At 44.6% G+C, this 23,613-nt stretch overlaps 1 protein-coding gene across 1 annotated transcript in view; it reads left to right on the forward strand.

The window, feature by feature from the left end:
- Window positions 1-20,986: 20,986 nt before the first annotated feature.
- LOC124722371 (atherin-like) overlaps window positions 20,987-23,613 on the forward strand; it is a 62,859-nt gene continuing 60,232 nt past the window's right edge. The window contains exons 1-2 of the mRNA XM_047247546.1: window positions 20,987-20,990; window positions 21,105-21,304. Of these exons, the coding sequence (XP_047103502.1) occupies window positions 20,987-20,990; window positions 21,105-21,304 (204 nt within the window). The remainder of the gene's footprint in view (window positions 20,991-21,104; window positions 21,305-23,613) is intronic.

A 23,613-nucleotide genomic window follows, 5' to 3' on the forward strand; every position in this document is an offset into this window, starting at 1 on the left:
GTGGTGAGAGGTAATTTCTGAAATTTGGTATTCTCGGCACACTCTTGACACTGTGGAATATCGAATTCCCTAACGATTTCCGAAATGGAATGTCCCATGCGTCTAGCTCCAACTGCTACTCCGCGTTCAGAGTCTCTTAACTCCCGTCGTGCTGCCATAATCACATCGGAATCCTTTCCACATGATTCATCTGAGTACAAATGACAGTTCCGCCAACGCACTGCCCTTTGGTACCTCGTATGCATGACACTAGTGCGACCTGTATATGTGCAAATCGCTATCTCATGACTTTCGTCACCTCAGTGTAAGTCACAACATGGACGAAAGTGTGTGTTGAGCCATCGTGACTGACGGTCGCTGGAGTACACTGTGGCGCCAAATAAGGGGACGACAGCTGCAAACGTCACTGCAGAACTGAAAGTCGCACTCGCGACCTCTGTCAGCATCAAAACAACACGAACGGAGAACAATAAGTAGGGAATTATTGTAGAGTGAGCTTCAGTTCCAAATCCACACATCAGTGATGTAAATGCCTGTAACAGTAAAACGTGGTGCTGGAGTTTTAAAACATGAAAGATGAAGCAGTGAAAGGAAGTCATTTGGCTGCATGAGTCCTGTTTCAAGTTATTTCCAACTTCCGACTGAGTTTACGTCCCAAGTGTGAAAAATGGTTCTACACATTAGTCCATTGCTGGACTAGCATGCCTCAAGTTTCATTCATTATTGATTTAAATTTATCAGTCTGAGTTCTACCCCTGGCAGTTAATAAATATTTGATGCTTGTATTAAGTAACTTCAGTGACTGCCAGGATTAAGGCGTGTACTGTTATATTAGGTTCTTCTCTTTCTGGTGTCAGTTCTGCATGGGATATTTTATGTGCTTTAGTTGGGTCCATAGTGAGCCGCAGTAGACAGAAGGAGCCGTGACAGTGACTCGCTGTTCGGTCGGACCACCTGTGCTGGCGTAAGCTGGTGCCAGCATACCACGTGGCAAAGAGGCAGCGAGACGACAGATACAGACCAACTACAGACTCGCAGGAAACGTGCCCGCCAACGTCCTCTCGGCCGCCAGTTTTTAGGATGGCCGCCGTGGTCCGGAGGGCGAGTGAGTTCGTACCTGTTTTACTGAGTAAGTTCCAGTGTCATCAGTCGCAGGCCACGAGGAATCTCCGTAGCAGTTAGCTCCGCCACTAACTCAGAGACAGACAGCATATAGCAACCATAATTGTGAACATAACGGACTTTGTGCTTCACCAGCAGTGAGGCTACCGTGGTCTATGACAGAAGAGTTGGTACCACAACGAACAGCTTGAGTTAAGTAAACTTTCTATTCTGATGAATAAAGAACACAGTTAATCTATGCAGTTTGTGCTATAGAAAGAGGATACTCGTCAACAATCAATATCCTCTCCTGGCTTCCCTTGGTGCAGCTCTACAGAGACAACGGGACGACATAAAAGATGGTGACGAGAATCCTTCAGTGACGAAGAATTTGCTTGCTTCTCTTGTGTTTCAGATTGCAGGAGTGATCTTATGCAAGTGCTCACAAAATTTTTGTTGTGTCTTGCAAGTATTCCAATAGGGGAGCCGTAAAACTAATAAAATTTCTCTTTTCAGAGGCCAGTGTGAAGGATCTAACACAAGCTTTTAGCCGCGCGGGATTAGCCGAGCGGTCTTGGGCGCTGCAGTCATGGACTGCGCGGCTGGTCCCGGCGGAGGCTCGAGTCCTCCCTCGGGCATGGGTGTGTGTGTTTGTCCTTAGGATAATTTAAGTAGTGTGTAAGCTTGGGGACTGATGACCTTAGCAGTTAAGTCCAATAAGATTTCACAAAAAAAACAAGCTTTTCAGTTTCAGAACCAACAAATTGCTGCCTTGCTGACGACGGTACAACAACTTCTGGCTGCACAAGCAGCGTCGGCCACACAACAACAGCCAACCGTCTGACACACCCAACAAGTGCGGCCGACCAGCATACCACCGTTCCTGAAATTTAACGCCACAGAAGAGGAATGGCTCGAATACCTGACACAGTTCCAAGCTCATTGTGCAATTCATCGAGTTCAAGGTATTGTGAAGTTACAATACTTTCTTTCGATTGCAGGGTCGCCAGTGTACAGGTTAATACAAAAACTATTCCCAACTGCATCTCCCGACGAATTCAGTTATGACGAAGTAGTCGCTGCGTTAACTCAGTACTATGATCAGCAAGTTGAAGTAGGAGCAAGCAGATATCCGTTTTTTCGTTTGCAGCAATAGCTGGAACAGACGTACCGTCAATGGTAGTGTACGGGAAGGTGTCGTCGTTGAGTGACTGTAGGAGGATGCAAGATGACTTGGACAGGATTTGTGATTGGTGTAAAGAATGGCAGCTAACTCTAAATATAGAAAAATGTAAATTAATGTAGATGAATAGGAAAAAGAATCCCGTAATGTTTGAATACTCCATTAGTAGTGTAGCGCTTGACACAGTCACGTCGATTAATTATTTGGGCGTAACATTGCAGAGCGATGTGAAGTGGGACAAGCATGTAATGGCAGTTGTGGGGAAGGCGGATAGTCGTCTTCGGTTCATTGGTAGAATTTTGGGAAGATGTGGTTCATCTGTAAAGGAGGCCGCCTATAAAACACTAATACGACCTATTCTTGAGTACCGCTCGGGCGTTTGGGATCCCTATCAGGTCGGATTGAGGGAGGACATAGAAGCAATTCAGAGGCGGGCTGCTAGATCTGTTACTGGTAGGTTTGATCATCACGCGAGTGTTACGGAAATGCTTCAGGAACTCGGGTGGGAGTCTCTGGAGGAAAGGAGGCGTTCTTTTCGTGAATCGCTACTGAGTAAATTTAGAGAACTAGCATTTGAGGCTGACTGCAGTACAATTTTACTGCCGCCAACTTATATTTCGCGGAAAGACCACAAAGATAAGATAAGAGAGATTAGGGCTCGTACAGAGGCATATAGGCAGTCATTTTTCCCTCGCTCTGTTTGGGAGTGGAACAGGGAGAGAAGATGCTAGTTGTGGTACGAGGTACCCTCCACCACGCACCGTATGGTGGATTGCGGAGTATTTATGTAGATGTAGATGTAGAATGGTATACAGAATTAACGGGCATGACTAGGAAGTGTAAATTTACATGTAGTTGTGGCAACTTTTACAGTGACTTAATGATTAGGGAAGCTGTAACATTCAATGTCCGCCATAGTAGAATACGGGAACAGATCCTAAAGCACTCTGATCTTTCACTTCCTCAAGTGTTGCAAACCTTAGAGCAATATGATTCGGGTGCCATAGCGGCCAATAAGTTTGACCAGGCCCTGATTTGTCGGGTCGACTCGTCTATTGCTCGCGACCGCCCCAAGCAGCCACAACAGCGAGCGCATGCATACACAGCCGCGCGGACAGCCACTATACATGTAAACAGACCTGTGAACTTAGTGACCATAGATGTTCTGCTCGCCATAAAATAAGAGATTGCCCATCACGTAACGCAACGTGTTACACGTGTGGAAAAAAGGCCATGTCCAAGCAGGCTGTTTGCGATGGCACAAAAACGCCAATTTTGCCTGCTCCCAGAAAAAACATGTTCGTGTACATGCAGTGAACCTACAACAGCTGTGCAACGACGTTCTAACAAACTAATTGTCTCATTACGAACTGCTGGCCGTCATGTGAACTTTCAGTTAGACACAGGTGCATCAATTAGTTTCGAAAATTTGGAAATTGGAAATTTGTGGCAAGTTCCTATGGGACCAAACTACTGAAGTTATCGGTTCCTAGGCTCACACACTACCTAATCTAACTTAAACTAACTTACGCTAAGGACAATACACACACCCATGCCCGAGGGAGGACTCGAACCTCCAACGGAGGGAGCCGCGCGGTCCCAGCCATTTGCTTAATCGCGCCACGTACGAACATTTAGGCTCACCACGCCTTTCTAAATCTAGCAAGCACCTCACTGCTTACAACGGGCAGGAAATTCCAGTGCTTGCACAGTGGAGTTTGCCTGCCACTTACAAATCTCACACCAGGACAGTGAATTTTACTGTTTCGAAGTCAAAAGACAATGAGAACATTTTCGGTTTAGATGCCTTTGATTTGTTTGGCCTTAGCATCCATGACAATGTACTGTCGGCCTCTACATTTGTAACACAAGACAGTGTAGATAGTTTGCTTAAAGAAGTTCCTGGGCTATTTTCAGAAGGAATAGGAAAAGCTAATAGCTTTGTAGCGCATGTTAAATTGAAAAACAATGCACAGCCTAAGTTTTTATTGGCCCGCCCCATTTCAATTGCTTTCAGAAACAAAGCAGCCAGTGAATTGAAAGAATTGCAAGATAATGGTGCAATTTCTCCCATTAAAGCTAGCCAGTGGACAAGTCCACTAGTTTTGTTGCCTAAGCCTTCTGGTCGCATTCGCATTTATGTTGACTTCAAGTCTACAATCAGCCCACAGACAGTAGTTGACACTTATCCGTTACCTCGCCCCGAGGAATTCATGGAGATGACTGGTCTAGGATGTTACTTTTCTATAATTGCGTGATGTTTATTTGAAAATTCCATTGGATAAAGAATCACAGAAGGTGTTTGTTGTAAATACACAGTTAGGACTGTTCAAATATTTACTTTTGCCTTTCGGCAGTGCTTCCACACCCGCCATTTTTCAAGGTTGGAACAGTTGACTGCAAAAGTACCATTTTGTTCAAACTACCTTGACGATATTGTCGTGTCAGGTCGTACACCAGGGGAAAACATTGCCAATTTGCGTACTCTTTTTCGAGTGTTGTCAGAAGCATGACTCAAGTGTCGTCTGTTTTTTTTTCCTTCAAAGTGAAAAAAAATTTGGAAATTTGTGGTAAGGTCTTATGGGACCAAACTGCTGAGGTCATCGGTCCCTAAGCTTACGCACTACGTAAGCTAACTTAAACTAACTTACGCTATGGACAACACACACACCCATGCCCGAGGGAGGACTCGAACCTCCAACGGGGGGAGCCGCGGGGACCGTGACGAGACGCCCTAGACCCCGCGGCTACCCCGCGCGGCTCAAACTGAACTACAGTACTTAGCTCATGTGAAATACGGCCAGGGTGTGCACCCTCTCCAATCTCATTTGTTTGCAATCCGTGACCAGCCTGTTCCTCGCAATGTGTCTGAACTGCAGTCAGTACTAGGGAATATGACGTACTACATTCGGTTCATACCGAATGCCGTTCAGATCGCGGCGCCATTGCATCGCTTGCGTCGCAAAAGTGTACCTTTTGTGTGGATTAAAGACTGTCAAGACGCATCTCAGAAACTCAAAAATGCCTTGCTTAGTGACAGATGTTTAGTGCATTTTGACCCTGCCAAGCCGAGTGACAGATCACAAGCCTTTGCAGTCCTTGTTTCATCCGCCAAACCCGGTTCCTACACGCACTCCTCAAAAATTGCAACATTGGGCTTTGTTGCTTTCGCAGTATCAGTATGAAATTGTATACAGATCTACGGCAAAGCATGGTAATGCAGACGCCCTATCTCGCCTTCCGATTGGGTCAGACTTCGATTTTGGTGGTTCTGCCGCATCCTTTTGCCAAATCGATGCACAGGACTCTTAATTGCTGGATCTTTTCCCTTGCACTACAGAAAAATAGAACAGGCCATGGAAGCAGATCCGGACCTCAAGATTTTGTTGCATTACATTCCCAAGTCTTGGCTTCGTTTATTGAACAGTATTCAGAACTCAGTTGTGCGCCTATATTTTGCATGTCGGCATAGTCTTTCAGTTCAACAAGGTGTGATTGTAGTTCAGAATGACAGTGGAGTATGGTGTGTGCTTATTCCTAAAGTATTGCAAAAGGATGTGTTGCGATTGCTCCATCTAGGACATTGGGGAATTGTTCACACTCAACAGTTAGCGCGCCAGCACTGTACTTGGCAGGGAATGGACGCCCACATTGAACAGATGACGGTACGGTGTCGCGCATGCTCGGAGAACCAATCCGCTTAGCCAAAAACATTCTCAGCTTGGCCTAAGACTCAACTTTTATGGCGACGAGCGCACGTTGACTTTGCAGGATCATTCTGGAACACTCGTTGGCTCATAGAGGTAGACTCATTTAGCAAGTTCGCATTTGCGGTGCCTATGACTTTTACCACATCAGCCGGCCCGAGTGGCCGTGCGGGTCTAGGCGCTACAGTCTGGAGCCGAGCGACCGCTACGGTCGCAGGTTCGAATCCTGCCTCGGGCATGGATGTGTGTGATGTCCTTTGTTAGTTAGGTTTAATTAGTTTTAAGTTCTAGGCGACAGATGACCTCAGAAGTTCAGTCGCATAGTGCTCAGAGCCATTTGAACTTCTACCACATCACGTAGTACCATTCAAGCATTGTCCTCAATGTTTTGCATCGAAGGGTTGCCAGAAGTACTTGTGCCGGAGAATGGATCACAGTTCACTTCACATGACTTTGAACAGTTGTGTGCACAGAATGGTATTCGTCATCTAACAAGTACTTTGTTTCACCCACAGTCCAACAGAGGAACGGAACGCTTCATACGCAATTTCAAGCAACAGATGACCAAGCTTCGCACCACCCACACACGGGAACAGGTGCTGCAACTCTTTCTCACCTCTTATCGCTCCCATCCACGAGACGGAACATCAGCGGCGGAACTTCTGTAAGGCCGCCGCCATCGGACGCTGCTACACTTGCTCCACCCACCGCAGCATCTGACGCCGCCAAAGGGTCCGCAAGTATCGCTTTGCGCCATGCGATCTTGTTCTTTTCAGGGTTAATGGCAACCGTGTGCGCTGGGAAAGAGGCGTGATCCAGAAACGCATTGGCTCTTACATGTATTTGATTGCAAGTCCCGATGGTTTCCAGCGCCGCCACCAGAACCAAATTCGTGCATGTCATTTGCCCCGTGATTCTGCTGCTTTTCTTCCTGCAGATTCACGGCTTCATGAGACCATGCAGCGTTTGCAGCAGACCACTGGTACCGCCAGGGCACCCAGGAGGAACGGATGGACGACGTGCCCTCGCCCCGGCTGTCCCTGCTCGCCGACCCCATGGACCTGGACCCGCCATTACTCTCGCCATCGCCGTTATCGCCCCAGCACACGCCCTCAGCCCTGGACGTGTGCCCTGGCAGCAATTTTCCGGTGGATGTTCTTGTTGCCTTGCAAGCCAGATGTGGGGTACAGTTGGGTGTATGCCGCCCTCCACAGTCACGGCTTCCAGCCCATTTCTACATCCAGCGTCTTGCCTCCCTCCCTGTTGTCGTTTGCAGCCTCACTACATTAAAACGGTGCGGTATTTCGGGGGGGTTAGAGGGGGGGGGAGGGGGGGAGGAATGTGCTGGTGCGAGGACAGCATGCAGCAAAGAGGTTGCGAGATGATAGACAGAAGCCAACAACAGACTCGCAAGAAACGCGCCACCAACACCCTCAAGGCCGCCAATATTTAGGATAGCCGCCGCAGACCGAAGGGTGTGACTGTTTGAGTAAGTTCCAGTGTCATCAGTCACAGCCCAGTGGGAAGCGCCGTAGCAGTCAGCTCCACAGCTAACTCAGAGACAGGCAGTGCATAGCAACCATAATTGAGAAGATAGCGGACTTTGTACTTCACCAGCAGTGAGGTTCCTGTGGACTATGATAGAAGAGCTGGTACCACAACGAATAGCTTGAGTTAAGTAAACTTTCTGTTCTTATGAATAAAGAACACAGTTAATCTATGGGTGCAGTTTGTGTTATAGAAAGAGGATACCAACCACCAATCAACATGCTCTCCTGGCTTCCTTTTGTACAGCTCTATAGAGACAACGAGATGACACAAAAAGACCCTGTGATTTTCAGCTTGCCTTTCAAAGGAGAAATTTTGGGTGATGAGGTGAAGTGCCTACTCACAGCAGGTAAGATGCCACAGCTGAAGCATTGTTTGGCCCGTGCGCCTAGGAGTTGCACTCTGGCAGTTTTTTGCATAGTGTTCTCTGTACAATATGGGGCCCAGGTCTCCAGTCAAGGAAGCCACCTAATTTGCAGTGACGAGCACCTGCGCGAGTGCAGAATCTTGATTTTTACAAGCTGTGCCATTCATTCAACACACATTTCGAAAGAGCTTTATTTTTCGCCAACGGGTCGCCCTCCTGAAATGGTGTGGAGGTCGAAGTCTACCAAAGATGCAGATTTTTACATTTAGTGAGTAGTGACACAGCTGCATTATGTTCAGAAATTATTTTTTGTTTTTGTAACGCACTGGGTGAACTTTCTGGCACCACTTTACGTGTGCTGAACACCATCTTATCTAAAAAGTAGTAAGAGAGCTCCACATTTGTTAATCTTACAAAATAGCACAAAAGGGGAAGTCAGTTTCCAAGACATTCGGACGTGAAGACTAGCATACTGACTGAAGTGAAAAACTTAACTGAAGAGCGGGAGTGTGACAGAATTGTTTAAGAACTGTGAACGTGGAAGTTAGACAATTGGCTAATGCTGTAAAAGGTATGATAGGTCGGGAGTTGGCTATTTTGTTAACAACAGTATCACTGGCCAGCATTTTGCAGAGCCTTTCACATTGGCGCACAAGAATTACGCAGACTTGTAGACAGAGGCGAGAAGTCTGTTGCGGATTCTGAAGGGAGCACTTTGTCTGTGGATTTTGAAGAGGGATCTTCCCGAAATCAGCAGCTGGTTTGTTTTAGACTGCAGCAGATCACGTCGCTCGCAACTCTCCACACTACTGAATGCAGAATACTGAGAGAAATTGCAATTTAGGCGAAGCAGGGAATGAGAGTTGACGAGCGCTTGTAGACGCGTTATTAGGATCAAGATGGTCCTGCGAATCTTATACTTTTGCCGAATGACTGAAGGCTCATTCATGACTCAGTGAATGATGTCCTCATATTGTAGATTTTCATTCTACTGGCGCAATCACTGTGCGTCCACCACAGATTTGTTTCTCCATGATTCGTCTAGTCACATAAGCTATCTGGTCTTCGCGAGATCATTCGAGAATTAGATTATAACTGTTCCATATTAATAACTGTCAGCTTTCGTGTACTCTGCTTTTTTGAAGATCAAGTAGATCTTGTGATTATTTTTTGTTCGTGTTTGAGTAAGTAGAGAAGTTTATAATAAATAGGCGTTGATGTAGACCAGTTGGATGACTACCTTGTTATGGTTTCTGAGGTGCAACACCCAAGTCTCATGTTTGCTAGGGCTACCTCTGCCCCTTTAATTATCCGTTGCGATACAGTTTTATTAAAGTATGTGAGGGGTCCCATTGTTACGCTGCAAAACCATATTGCTGCCAAGGATTGTGTGACCGTTTCGGCTCACCAGATCCGTCCCATTGTCCAATGTTTGTTACAACATTGTGATGCTGTGTTCCAAGACGACAGGACTACTGTTCACACAGCTTGCATCGTCCACAACTGGTTGTGTGAGCACAAGGATAAATTGTCCTAGCCACTACAGTCACCAGATCTCAGTAGTAATAAGCCTACATGGTCTTCTTTCGAGAGAAGGGTGCGTCATCGATATCCACTTCTATCACCGTTACTTGAACTTGTCATTATTTTGCAAGAACACGAGTATAAGACACCTTTTAAAACAGCACAGGACCTGTATTTATCCGGTAATGTGTAGTGTATTAGGTGTCTCCATTTTGTCCCTTTACGTATACACTGAAGAGCCAAAGAAACTGGTACACCTGCCTAATATCGTGTAGGGCCACCGCGAGCACGCAGTAGTGCAGTAGTGCCGCAACACGACGTGGCAGGGACTCGACTAATATCTGAAGTAGTGATGGAGGGAACTGACACCACGAATCCTGCAAAGCTGTCCATAAATCCGTAAGAGTACGAGGGGTGGTGATCTCTTCTGAACAGCATATTGCAAGGCATCCCAGGTATTCTCAATAATGTTCATGTCTGGGGAATTTGGTGGCCAGTGGAAGTGTTTAAACTCAAATGAGTGTTCCTGGAGCCACTCTGTAGCAATTATGGGGTGTTACGTTATCCTGCTGGAATTGCCCAAGTCTGTCGGAATGCACAATGTACATGGATGGATGCAGGTGATCCGACAGGATGCGTACGTACGTGTCACCTGTCAGAGTCGTATCTAGAGGTATAAGGGGTTCCATATCACCCCAACTGCAGACGCCCCACACCATTACAGAGCCTCCACCAGCTTCGACGGTCCCCTACTGACATTCAGGGTCCGTGGATTCATAAGGTTGTCTCCTTATCCATACGCGTCCATCTGCTCGATACAATCTGAAACGATACTCTTCCAAACAGGCAACATATTTCCACTCATCAACAGTCCGATGTCGGTGTTGATGCGCCCAGGCGAGGCGTAAAGCTTTGTGTCGTCCACTCATCAAGGGTACACAAGTGCGCCTTAGGCCCATGGCGATGAAGTTTTGTTGAATGGTTTACACGCTGACACTTGTTGATGGCCCAGCATTGAAATCTGCTGCAATTTGCGGAAGGGTTGCACTTCTGCCACGTCGTTGGTCCCATTCTTGCAGGATCTTTTCCCTGCCGTAGCGATGTCGGAGATTTGATGTTTTACCAGGTTCCTGATACTCACGGGACACTCGTGAAATGATCGTACGGGAAATATCCACTTCATCCCATTCTTGCAGGATCTCTTTCCGGCCGTAGTGATGTCGGAGATTTGATGTTTTACCACATTCCTGATGTTCACGGTACACTCGTGAAATGGTCGTACGGGAAATCCCCACTCCATCGCTACTTCGGAGATGCTGTGTCCCATCTCTTGTGCGCCGACTATGATACCACGTCCAAACTCTCTTAAATCTTGATAACCTGCCATTGTAGGAGCAATAACCGATCTAACAACAGCGCTAGACATTTGCTGTCTGGGTGGGGTGGGACGTCAGCACAGCCCTGGGACTAAGAAATTCCTACCAAATTTCGAAATTTCCGCCAATAGGGTATTTAGGGGAGAGGGTGGGGAGGGTTGAGGAGGAGGAGGGGGGACTCACGTGCAGGCTGAGGAAAACACGTGACGTCATCTAGGGGTCGGGGTATGGTGGGTAGGGTGTGTGGGTGGTAGGGTAGGGGTAATTAATTGATTAATTTAATTCTACATCTGCATCTACGTGATTACTCTGCCATTGACAATAAAGTGCCTGGCAGAGGGTTCAATGAACCACCTTCAAGCTTTCTCTCTGCCGTTCGATTCTCGAACGGCGCGCGGGAAAAACGAGCACTTAAATTTTTCTGTGCGAACCCTGATTTCTCTTATTTTATTGTGATGATCATTTCTCCCTATGTAGGTGAGTGCCAACAGAATGTTTTCGCATTCGAAGGAGAAAAGTGGTGATTGAAATTTCATGAGAAGATCCCGTCGCATCGAGAAACGCCTTTGTTTCAGTGATTGCAACTACAATTCACGTATCATGTCTGTGGCACTATCTTCTCTATTTCGCGATAATGCAAAACGAACCGCCCTTCTTTGTACTTTTTCGATGTTCTGTCAGTCCTACCTGATGCGGATCCCACACAGCACAGTAATACTCCAGAACAGGGCATACAAGCGTGGCGCAAGCAGTCTCTTTAGTAGACTTCTTGCACTTTCTAAGTTTTGTGCCAATCGCATCTATAGTTTGGTCTACCCACAATATTATCTATGTGATCGTTCCACTTTAAGTTATTTGTAATTGTAATCCCTAAGTATTTAGTTGAATTTACAGCCTTCAGATTAGTGTGACTTATCGCGTAATCGAAATGTGGCGGATCTCTTTTAGTACTCATGTGAATAACTTCACACTTCTCTTTATTCAGGGTCAACTGTCACTTTTCGCACCATACAGATATCTTATCTAAACCATTTTGCAATTCGTTTTGGTCATCTGATGACTTTACAAAACAGCATCATCTGCCAGCAATCTGAGACGGCTACTAAGATTGTCTCCTATATCGTTAATATAGATCAGGAACAATAGAGGGCCTATAACATTAATTTGCATTTCAAAAATGGCTCTGAGCACTATGGGACTTAACTTCAGAGGTCATCAGTTCCCTAGAACTTAGAACTACTTAAACCTAACTAACCTAAGGATATCACACACATCCATGCCCGAGGCAGGATTCGAACCTGCGACCGTAGCGGTCGCGCGGTTCCAGACTGTAGCGCCTAGAACCGCTCGACCACCCCGGCCGGCATTTGCATTTCAATTTGATATCAAAAGCGGGCCTGTGCCATCATAATCCTACTACTCACTGAATTTGTAAGTGATTTTAGTTTGTAATTTGTATACTGTACTTATAGTTTTAAGAAGATGTAAATAAACTATGTATGTTTTAATCTGTAGACATTTTTCATTTTTTTCTTCTTGATATGAGACTGAGGTAAATAAGTAATCAGGTTTCGGTGAACCCTCTGCTAGGCACTTAAATGTGATTTGAGAGTATCCATGTGGATGTAGATATAAGCTAATCAGGTCCAGGGAGATGTGACCTAGACCAGATCTGAGTCCCACTTGTCTCCGTTGACACATGCAAATAAGAAGGGGAAACGTATACTGTTGACTGACCTTTGACGAATACATGACTTTCATTTGTATACTACACTGAAGCACAAAAGAAACTGGTATAGGCGTGCGTATTCAAATACAGAGATATGTAAGTAGGCAGCATATGGTGCTGCGGTCGGCAACCCCTACATAACACAACAAGTGTCTGGCGCAATTGTTAGATCATTTACTGCGGCTACAATGGCAGGTTATCAAGATTTAAGTGTGTTTGAACGTGGTGTTAAAGTCGGGGCACGAGCGATGGGACACAGCATCTCCGAGGTAGCGATGAAGTGGGGATTTTCCCGAACGACCATTTGACGAGTGTACCGCGAATACCAGGAATCCATGGACCCTGCATGTCAGCAGAGAACTGTTGAAGCTGGTGGAAGCTCTGTAATGGTGTGGGGCGTGTGTCATTGGAGTGATATGGGACGCCCGATATGTCTAGATACGACTCTGACAGGTGACACGTACGTAAGCATCCTGTCCGATTACCTGCATCCATCTTTGCCTCTTGTGCATTCTGACGGACTTGGGCAATTCCAACAGGACAATGCGACACCCCACACGTCCAGAATTTCTAAAGAGTGGCTCCAGGAATACTCTTCTGAGTTTAAACACTCCCGCTGGCCGCCAAACTCCCCAGACATGAACATTATTGAGAATATCTGGGATGCCTTGCAACGTGCTGTGCAGAAGAAAGCTTCACCCCCCCCCCCCCCCCCGAACTCTTACGGATTTATGGACAGGCCCGCAGGATTCATGGTGTCAATTTCCTCCAGCACTACTTCAGATATTAGTCGAGTCCATGCCACGTCGTGTTGCGGCACTTCTGCGTTCTCTCGGCGGCCCTACACGGCATTAGTCAGGTGTACCAGTTCCTTGGCTCTTCAGTGTAAGACGAAGACCTTACTGCATGTGCCAAAAATTGCACTTATTTTTGTTGAAATGGCCGCTGCTGCATTCTTACACATCGGTTATTGCAGTATTTTAACAAAATGCCTAACGTAATGTTTATTTACTCATTCATTATAATTACTTAAAAAAATTGAGTTTATTGATCAGAAAAACGTCACAGACTCCCGCTATTTGCATTTATTGATTTGCTCAGCAAAATATTGCTGTCCTGCTAAATGGGTCAGATGCGTGACATTGCGCCAATGTCTGGCGTCGATATCCATACACTGATGAAGATATGGAGAGAATCATAGACGCTGACGGTGGTGTTATGGGGATCTGCATCGTGGTACTGTCTTAATCATATTACTAATCCATTGTTAAATCACTGATGTTTCCAAACATCAATTTATTCACTATGTCTCAAGCTGCACTATTGTGCATACCAGAATACTGCATAGCAAATCAGCTGTTAAGCTCCATTTTACTGTTGGTTACTACTACAGATGTTTAGATATTAAGGAAGTCAATACAATATTAATTCATGTAAAGATTGTGTAATAATCTGTGATGTTTACCGTGACATCTAAAGGAATATCCGCCTATTTCTTCAGAATTAGATTTACACGTTATTGCTCGGTGTTGTCAGAAGACATACAAGAATCAGTGCTTCTTAATGTCACGACTTGCCTGCCAAATACATCTGCTAACTAGGATACCTCATTTTCAGAAATCATTATTGACTCAGTGTTACAGGTCGGTAAGTGTCTGGTGTAATATCAATGCAGTCCACTCAGTTATCTCTTCCTTATGGATCTCGGCTTTTTTTCGTGTTTATTCAGATTCTTGATAGCGAGTTTATGTGGGATTGTTGGTACTGTTTTCCTTGCAGCTGAAAAGCATTCCTTTATGATGTGGCTCGGAATGACACACGGTGTGTTTGGAGAGCCTTTATTGTGACTGTTCGCAACAGTTCCTACTTTTGTGTAATTGCTCTTCCAAGCAGCATACCATATGAGCAAACTAGTTTCCTTTTCACCTACTTTTACTCGTATCTTAGGTACGTGTGCTATGCACAGTTCTATTTAAGAAGAATAACTCAATGTTGTTATAGCGTCGAGTCGCGCACATCTGATTTCATGCCCCACAGCTAATTCGCTACAAATAATAACCTGTAGCTGTGATCCTGCAGAAAAATAGTCTATGCACCGGCTAGAATTGCGAGTTAATACAATTCACAGAAACAGAAAATAAAAGTTAAATGAATAATTTAATAACAAGGATTCTATTCTAACATCTATAATTGATGTAGACGACAGAGAATTATGTTGAATAATGTTTATTCAAGGAACGACATCTCAGATAAATGGGAAGTGGTCCTATGTCATACAGTTAAAATATAGACAGAAAATACCCTCATAAAATGGTGTAAAGTTGCTTTGAGAGCGTTGTGATGATGGCAGCAAAATCCCCAAACTAAATTGTTATCAAAGATACACGAGACCTAAGGCCATTTTGTAATCACAGTACACGAAATATTCACCAGCTCAAAACAATTGGGAGTTCAACATGATGATTCACTAAATAACACACGTGATACAAAGAATAATAACTAATACTCTGTCTGTCCTTATTCCCGTAACACAAGCAGAAAAAGTTGAGTCCTACACTGGAGCATATTCAGACCTCACGAACTATAAAGTCCCTTGAGAAGTTAAAGTATGGTAGCGGCCATTCACACCCCAGAATCAATCACTCATACAATTGAATCACGCATGCTACCTCAGGCAGGTCTTCCTTCTTCAAGAACTCGACGTAAAGTACCATAATCGCTCCCTTGTGCTCTTCACCCGAAAAGTCGCAGCCTCCACTTCACTCTCGTAGTGTTCTACTAATGTCTGCTTTTCCATCGGCTGAAGGCCGTCACCACCAAAAACACATCGTTCTTACACTCCACAGACATCATTTGACTCAACATGAGCACTTCCCAGACTAAATTTATGTATTACAACAATATTTAAATAAAGAAATGTCATAAACATTTGGCTACACCCAGATCATTTACATTAAATATAAGTAATAGCACTCCGTCTTCAGGTCACAAGAAGCCCATCAGGACAATCCGACCGCCGTCTCATCCTCAGATGTGGATGCGGATAGGAGGGGCGTGTGGCCAGCACACCGCTCTCCCGGTCGTTATGATGGTATTCTTGACCGAAGCCGCTACTATTCGGTCAAGTAGCTCCTCATTTAGCATCACGAGGATGAGTGCACCCCGAAAAATGGCAACTGTGCATGGCGGCGAGGATGGTCACCCATCCAAGTGCCGAACCACGCCCGACAGCGCTTAACTTCGGTGATCTCACGGTAACCGACGTATCCACTGCGGCAAGGCCGTTGCCAAATATAAGTAATAGATGATTCATAAATAAATAAGTCAGCATTCTTGTGCAAGTGCGCTCACGTTAAATGACAACGAATTGTCATTAAAATTTGTTCATACAATTAGTTATGCCTTCTTGACAGAAGCGTCTTTTGGGTCTCTTTTTGAATGGTGTTGTCCATTAACACATGCGACTGACCACTTTTAAATCAGCACAGTTCTTTAACAGCACTTGCCATTAGCATTTAAATAAAGTTACTGACACAATAGTAAACTGTTGATTAAATAAAAACACAAATATGACGAAATATGTGAAACTGATGCTGTGATCATTAGCTGTGTAAACGTGGAGAATATGATGTCCATTCCCGGCGACGCGCACCTTGTCTCTGCACCTGAGCTCTCCCAGAGCGGCCGCATGACGCCCCCATCCCGCCGACTCGCACTCATCCAACCAAGCAAATTCAGCTCTCCTCAATACCAACTGTAGGTGGGCGAATAACACGCCTACATATTGGTAACGTTACATCGTGCAACAAACCAATAAATATTTTATATGTGTGCCGATTTGTGTGGTTCGTAGACAGTGTTTCTTGCGTATCTTGTTTCTGTTTTCTCTCTAATTATGAGACTTTATTTTTAATAAGACCTGACGTCATCAGGTGACGGAGATATGCGTTCTGATGCATGTCTACAGCTTTAAAAAAATTTATATAGAATTTTTCAATCGTCTTTATCGCAATAACACATTACTTCGCTATTAATTATTATTTTCAGTTGCCTAGCAACCATCTTCAGATCTCCAAAAGTAACAAGAGACAAAAAATTGCGATTGGGTTAAAATGACTTTTACAAGAATCAACAAAATACATTATTTCACAATAATGAACTTTAAGTAGTTACATAGCTCCGTGGTACATCATCAGACGATGGAATACTAGCCTACAGTGTAAGTAGCCACAGAGTATCTACCATTAATAATGGTCTGGGGGTGCCATTTCTTTTCATAACAGGACCTCTTTGATTGTCATTTGCAGCACTCTTACAACACAGTGGTATGTCGACGATATTCTACGCCCCGTCTTGTTGCCCTTCATGAAAAGCCATCCTAAGCTTACACTGCAGCAAGATAATGCCCGTCTACACACGGCGAGCGTTTCGACTGCTCGTTTTCATACTTGGCAAGCACTAATTTGGCCAGGAAGGTCACCAGATCTCTTCTCAATGGTGAACGTGTGGAGCATTATGGGCAGGGCCCTCGAAACAGCTCTGGATTTTGACGGTCTAATCCGCCAGTTGTCCAGAATATAGCACGATATTCCTCAGGAGGATATCCAATAACTCTGCCAATTAATGCCATGCCGAATAACTACTCACAAAAGGACCAGAGGTGGATCAACTGCCAATGACTTGCTCAATTTGTGAAGTTCTTTCTCTTGAATACATCATCGAATTTTTCGGAAATGGTAATCATTTGTATGTCTATACATGTACATCAAATCTACCGATTTCCGTCCCATTCGGATTATTCATTCGCGGTGCGTTTTTCTTTTCTTACAATGTATTAACGTGATAAGGGTCCTACACGCCCCTGGGTAAGTGAATCCGACTGAATAGTTCCTTACAAAAGATATAGACTTGTAAATTGTAAGTGGATGCACACTTTCTGCTGCCTCGTCAGTGAAAGACCCAACAATAGTCGCCTAGCTAACAGTCTGTGGTCTTCCAGACATCGACCCACTGTCCGTGTGGATACCTGTAGTGCTGTGCCCAACAATTACATCGTGTGCAGATATGGCACCACGTCGTCTTTGATAAGACTTTCTGTTCTGCGTACAGGATCGTGCTGGACGTAACCATGTGTGGAGGCTCCGAGGAGAATGAACCTTCGCCAGCTTTCGTTCATCCCCATTTACGGACCCTGCACCTGAGGTGATGGAATGTAGGTCATTAGGTGCACAATAACACTGATTTTTTTAACAGCAGCCGCTGCATTTCTGACGTGTTAAGACCGGTGGCTGCGCCCTCTCATCGAGGTCTCTGAGACGTTATTTTTCAACAGGCTAACTCATGATCACATGTCCAAACTTTCCTCTCCTACTTCGAAACAGAGAGTATTCGATTGTTGCTCTGTTGAGTAGTCCCCCATTGGAAACATCTGTTCTCGTGTTGCTGGGAGACTGAAACGCCTTCACTCTCCAGCCACTACTGTTGACGAACTCTGTGACAAAGTTCATGCAGCGTACTCATATCTCTCATCCAATCCCAATTAGGATCGGTGCCTACCCGAGCTAGAGCCGTTGGTGCTGCCAGAGGTGGCGCCCTCTGCACTAAATTTCTCGCCATTCAAATCTGCAGGTGGTGGAGAAAAATATGGAACCACCAGGGGAAATTCATGCTTCAACATAAATGCAGATGCTAGTAAAAACTGCAGGTTATGCTATTGTGTTTGGCCGCAAACGATACCTGTGGAATACGCTACAAGTGTCAGTCTCATTCAGAACAGTGCTCTGTGTTGTGAGTGCATTATGCCGAACCTGAGTGAATTCGAGCGTGGGCAAATTGTTGCTGCTTCGGTAAACAAGGGAGCAGAAGTATTTGGTGTTTCAGGAGGCCCCATATCGGAAATTTAAACCGCATACAGGAAAACCGGGAAAACATCACCCGCTAAGACACAGCGCGGACGGAAATTTGTGTTGAGTGATAGTGACGTACAGTCATTGAGGAGGCTTATGACGAAAAGTAAGGAAACGACCGCTGCAAATGTCACTGCAATACCAAGTGTCGCACCAACGAACTCTGTCAGCGCCAAAATAACATGGAGGGAGCTCCATAAGCAGGGAACTGCAGGGCGAGCTGGAATTCCAAAGTCACTCGACAGCTGTGCAAGCACCGGTAACAGAAAAACTTGGTGCCGAAGCCATAAAAGCTGGACTATGAAGCAATGGAAGGAAGTCATCTGGCCGGATGAGTCTTGGTTCACACCGCTACCAACTTCCGACCAAGTTTATCCCAAGAGTGATACGTGGTGTCGGTTCGGTGATGATTTGGGCATCCTTACCGTGGTATTCAATGGGCCCCATGGTTATTGCGCAAGGTCGCATTGCTTCCAGGGGTTATGTGACCATTTTGATTGATCAGGTCAATCCCGCGGTTCAATGTTTGTTCCTCGACGGTGATGTCGTCTTCCAAGACGACAGGGGCCTTGTTCACACAACTCGCATCATCCAGGACTGGTGTTGTGAGCTCGAGGACGCATTTTCGCATCTCTCCTGGCCACCACAGTCATCAGGTCTCAACATAATTGTTGAGCCCTTGTGGTCTACTTTGAAAGAACGGTTGCTTGATCAGTATTCGCCTTGATTATCGCTACCTGCACTTGCCACTATTCTGTAGAAAGAAAGGTGTAAGATTCCCTTGAAAACCATACAGGACATGTATTTATCCATTTCGAGACGAGTGGTGATGTGTTGTGTTTTTCGTGTGTCCATATTTTTGCCCACACGTTTTACAAATTTAATCATATTTTCTCCCTACTATACCATATACGCACAATGAGTGCGTGGCGATATGGATCTTTTGTGTAAATCATGCAATGGAGAGTTAAACAAAGCGTAATGTCTCATTAAAATGCCTCCAGTGAGACAATCAAATCATATGATGATGACTGCTTCCCTGTCCCCAGATAAAAGCTAACTTACAGTAATTGTTTCGCCTACGTACATGAATAAGGCATAGGGGGAAGACCATAAAAACATAACGGAAAGGCTGAAAAGTAACTTTATATTTTGACCAATTAAACACAGGAAAACGCGAAGTTGCTATCACAGAATGGGACTATACCATTCCACAATTTCGGATAATTCGTCTTATGGTTCAAATGGCTCTGAGCACTATGGGACTTAACTGCTGAGGTCATCAGTCCCCTAGAACTTAGAACTACTTAAACCTAACTAACCTAAGGACATCACACACATCAATGCCCGAGGCAGGATTCGAACCTGCGACTGTAGCGGTCGCGCAGTTCCAGACTGTAGCGCCTAGAACCGCTCGGCCAAATTCGTCTTATTGCCGGTCTTCCAAGGGAACCAGAAGATACAACAGAAAAATTATCAAACAAGGAATAAAAGTCCTAACTAATCAAATGTGGAAAACCATCTTGCTAGGAATAAGGGAATTATTGTTGACCATAAGAGATACGAAAGCAAAGTATGTCAACTCTTACCCGAGCAGCATAGGTGAGTGGTGTGCAGTCAGCTCTCAGAGAAAACTGTGTCCTCGCATAGTTGCGATGGTCGCGGTAGGTATATGCGTACTGCCGTGGTGCAGCCTGTTTCTTACCGATGTGGTTCTACACATAACTGAATCCAAAGTAACGGAGGGCAGTACATGTTAAGGAAAGATGGTGGCAACTTCCACATTACGAGTAATTCTTTCTAGCGGTTTAACAACCAAACGGCATAGTCCAAAACCTCGATCAGAATGTGCCCAGGGAGCGAGTCTCTGTGGTTTTATTCCCTCGGTGGACACACGGTGACTGCAAACACAGGTAAAAAGCAGTTCTTGCAGCCAGATTTACTATGCAGACTGTGCTGACCATTCCTGTGACATTTTAGCCGGAGTGGAACGGGGAAGCTCTCTGGCGCTTAGGTTAGTTATTCTGCGGTGGCGCCAGTCGGGCACCTCCGCAAAGAAAAGGTCTTATTCCGCAGTAGCGCGTCTGTAACGCCAAGTAGAACGAAACAGCTACTTTCTTTAACGATATTCGCCATTTTGTGACTTTCTTAAACAGTATTATTGGCGGACATTAAAATTACTTTGACTTCACCATCTGATGGAGCTTTGTCTCAGTAGGACATTGTCAGGTGCAAAATACCAAACAAAATTGATATTTTGTTTGAAATTTGCATATTAAGTTTACCGAATTTTCACATATTCACGAAATCAACCCTCGATTAAGGTCATAAGATTTGTAACTTTGCGTCCTACTTGAATCCGTGACTTGAAATATTATTAGGTCTAATCGAGTAATTAGGTACACTTTTATTGTAGGGGCCGAACGAGACAGTTGTTGTGGCGTCTCCATGTCTGTGAGCGAAACACCGCGGAAAAATCTCAGGTTTACAATTAAAAGTTCGTTATTAGCTATCGTCACTGGTGATGGGATTTTAATGGCCAGCGATGTGTAAGCAAACGGCCCGTACTTTTCCAATACGCCTCGTACCCTCTACATTTAATATAATTAGTTAACGATGAGTGGATCTCGGTTGTGAGAGTGGTGATGCGGGGTTGTATTCAGTAGAGGGAAGAGTGCGTCAGCGAGTCAACGTGCGCTGCCCATTAGGCAGCGGGAGTAGCTGGGCGGCTGTGGCTGCGGCCGGCGTGGTGGGGGCCGCTTCTCTTAAGCGCGCCGGAGTCCCTCAGCCGGCAGTGAGGTCTGCTCCGCAGCCGCCGCCGCCGTCGCCGAAGCTCGCAGCGCACCGCACCATGGCCGCCAAGGTCTGTAAACTCTGGTGCACCCTTCCCGTCAAAAACAAATATACTCTACTGACACTTCTTTGTAAGAAGCAGACAATGAGCTGAACGTAAAGTTTAACACAGCTGCTGCGTTACCCGCTGTTTACGCAGTAACAATTAAAACTGCGCTGTAGCGGCAGTCACGGTTTTCGTGTTCTGCACTTTCCCTGGGCTCTTTCGCGAAAAGTTGCAGCGAAAGCCGTAACAAAGGTCATATCACAATATTCCTCAATTCGGGACTCTTGAATTTAGAGAAAAGTAGTTCACACGTCTAAATCTAAACTTTGTGAATCACTGTAAAGCGTGTTGCAAGGGATACTTTTTTCTTCTTCTGTATATTAAGACGTCTTCCCGTTGTATTTGAAAGAATGATTGTTTCTACGCCTCAGTGGCTAATTTTATCTGCACCAACTCTAAGGGGTAGATATAAAGGAGCTAAAGAACATTCATGGTTTTTGCCCAGAAAGACGATTATTGAAGTTTTTTAACTAATTTTTCAAGAGATTGACGTCTTTCTGCGGCTTTCCACCAGTTAAGATTTTACAATTTTATCTGACATTCTCTCGCCAGTAAAATAATTCTGTGACCATTTCACACAGCCCTTCTTTCTTTTCGCTCTCCTGCTGGTGCGATCTGGTAAGAATTCCATGCATGTAAGCAGCATTCAAGTATGGGTCATCTCTTTTGTAGCCAGACTGAGTTTTACAGCATCCTGTCAATGAATCGTAGGCTGGAATTTACTTTGCCTACAAGCTGAGTCTACGAAGTACATCCACATCATTTCTTTATAAACTGTTATTCTAGAATATTTGTGCGGCAGTATTGACTAGTTCTGAATCATTACTCGTCTTGTCAAAGGAGCCCACGAATTTATTTTTCGTTGAGATACACCGTATCTAAATTAAGTTGCCATTTGCACCAGGCTAATGTTTCGTTGACATCTAAATTTATATCACTGGAATATTTATCAAGGTGAATTTCCTCGCAGATAATTGCATCATCTACGAAAAGTCTGATATCACAACTAACACTATATGCTAATTCGGTAATGTGCAATATGTGAAGCAACAGTAGAGTTGCACTCTCTGTGAAGCAATGGATGTTATTTTAACTTCTGTTGATGATTGTCCATTTAAGATAATGACCTACGCAATGCCCGTCTTTTGAGCCAGTTGCAGATCTGAAAGGAGCGGATTTTCTTTCGAAGGTTACAATTTCAGGATTTAAAATATGATTTTACAGTCCCTTTTGTACGAGCGCTTTAAGGCAGTCTGAAATGTAAGCGAGACAGATAAATTTGAAACCACAGTCCACGTTAGGCTCAAATGTTTGATCTGTCAGTCAGTTGCCTTCCATACCCATTTCACTGTCGAGTGAGAGCCTCCACTATTGATATAGCTTACACACTACAATTTTCTAAAATATTTGCTTGCCTTATTGATGCTGTGTAGCTTCCTAAGTTCCCTTTTGTTCTTAGCGAATTGTTAATTTCCCGAGTACGGACCACTTACAAACTTTTAACGCAACTCTCAACTGTGTAACACTACTGTATTGCCATTGTACCACGCAGTGTATCTAAATTCACAGCGAACAACTGAGAGATACTAAATGAAAAAGCTGTAATGTTTAAATGTAGAACTGAGTAACAAACCATAATGAAACAAATAGTTTTTGATAAGCATTTCTAGCGCTGTTTTCCCAATGAAGCGCCACCATTTATATGGCATAGGATGCTTACCACTCCAGTAACATTCCCTCTTTTCAGTTTTATTCCCTACTGGGCAGTAGGCTTCTGCTTGACCTGAACTTCTATCATTTTACCATCGATATTCGATGGGAGAAGTAATATGTTTTTTGACTGGTCATGAAACATCCACAAACTGAATTTTAAAGCGCTTTGTAGAGCATTTCTGTAACACAGAAGCTCTTTTCTGAATCATGTTTTGTTTCTTCTGCTAATTCTCTTAGGCATTGATACCAGAACGTTGAACAATTGTCGAGAACTGTTTGGACCAGCCTTCGCTCACCTGTATTTAGGGTTCGCTGTTTGATGGATGTGGCTGAACCCAGATATAGATAGCCAAAAGTTTAATTAGGCAATATCAGGTCTACTCCTGGTGTATGTAACTTGATCTGGACGTCTAAACAAAAAAGAGTGAATACATTTGAGCACTAAGAATATCTTTTAATTTAATGTATGCTGGCAATTGTTGGAGGCATAACTGATTTATATTAGTACAATATAAAGGAAAAACACCCGCCTTCATTCGCAAACCATGGTTATTATTTAC

This window comes from Schistocerca piceifrons, chromosome X (genome assembly GCF_021461385.2).
Source record: "Schistocerca piceifrons isolate TAMUIC-IGC-003096 chromosome X, iqSchPice1.1, whole genome shotgun sequence".
Classification (NCBI taxonomy): Eukaryota; Metazoa; Arthropoda; class Insecta; order Orthoptera; family Acrididae; genus Schistocerca; species Schistocerca piceifrons.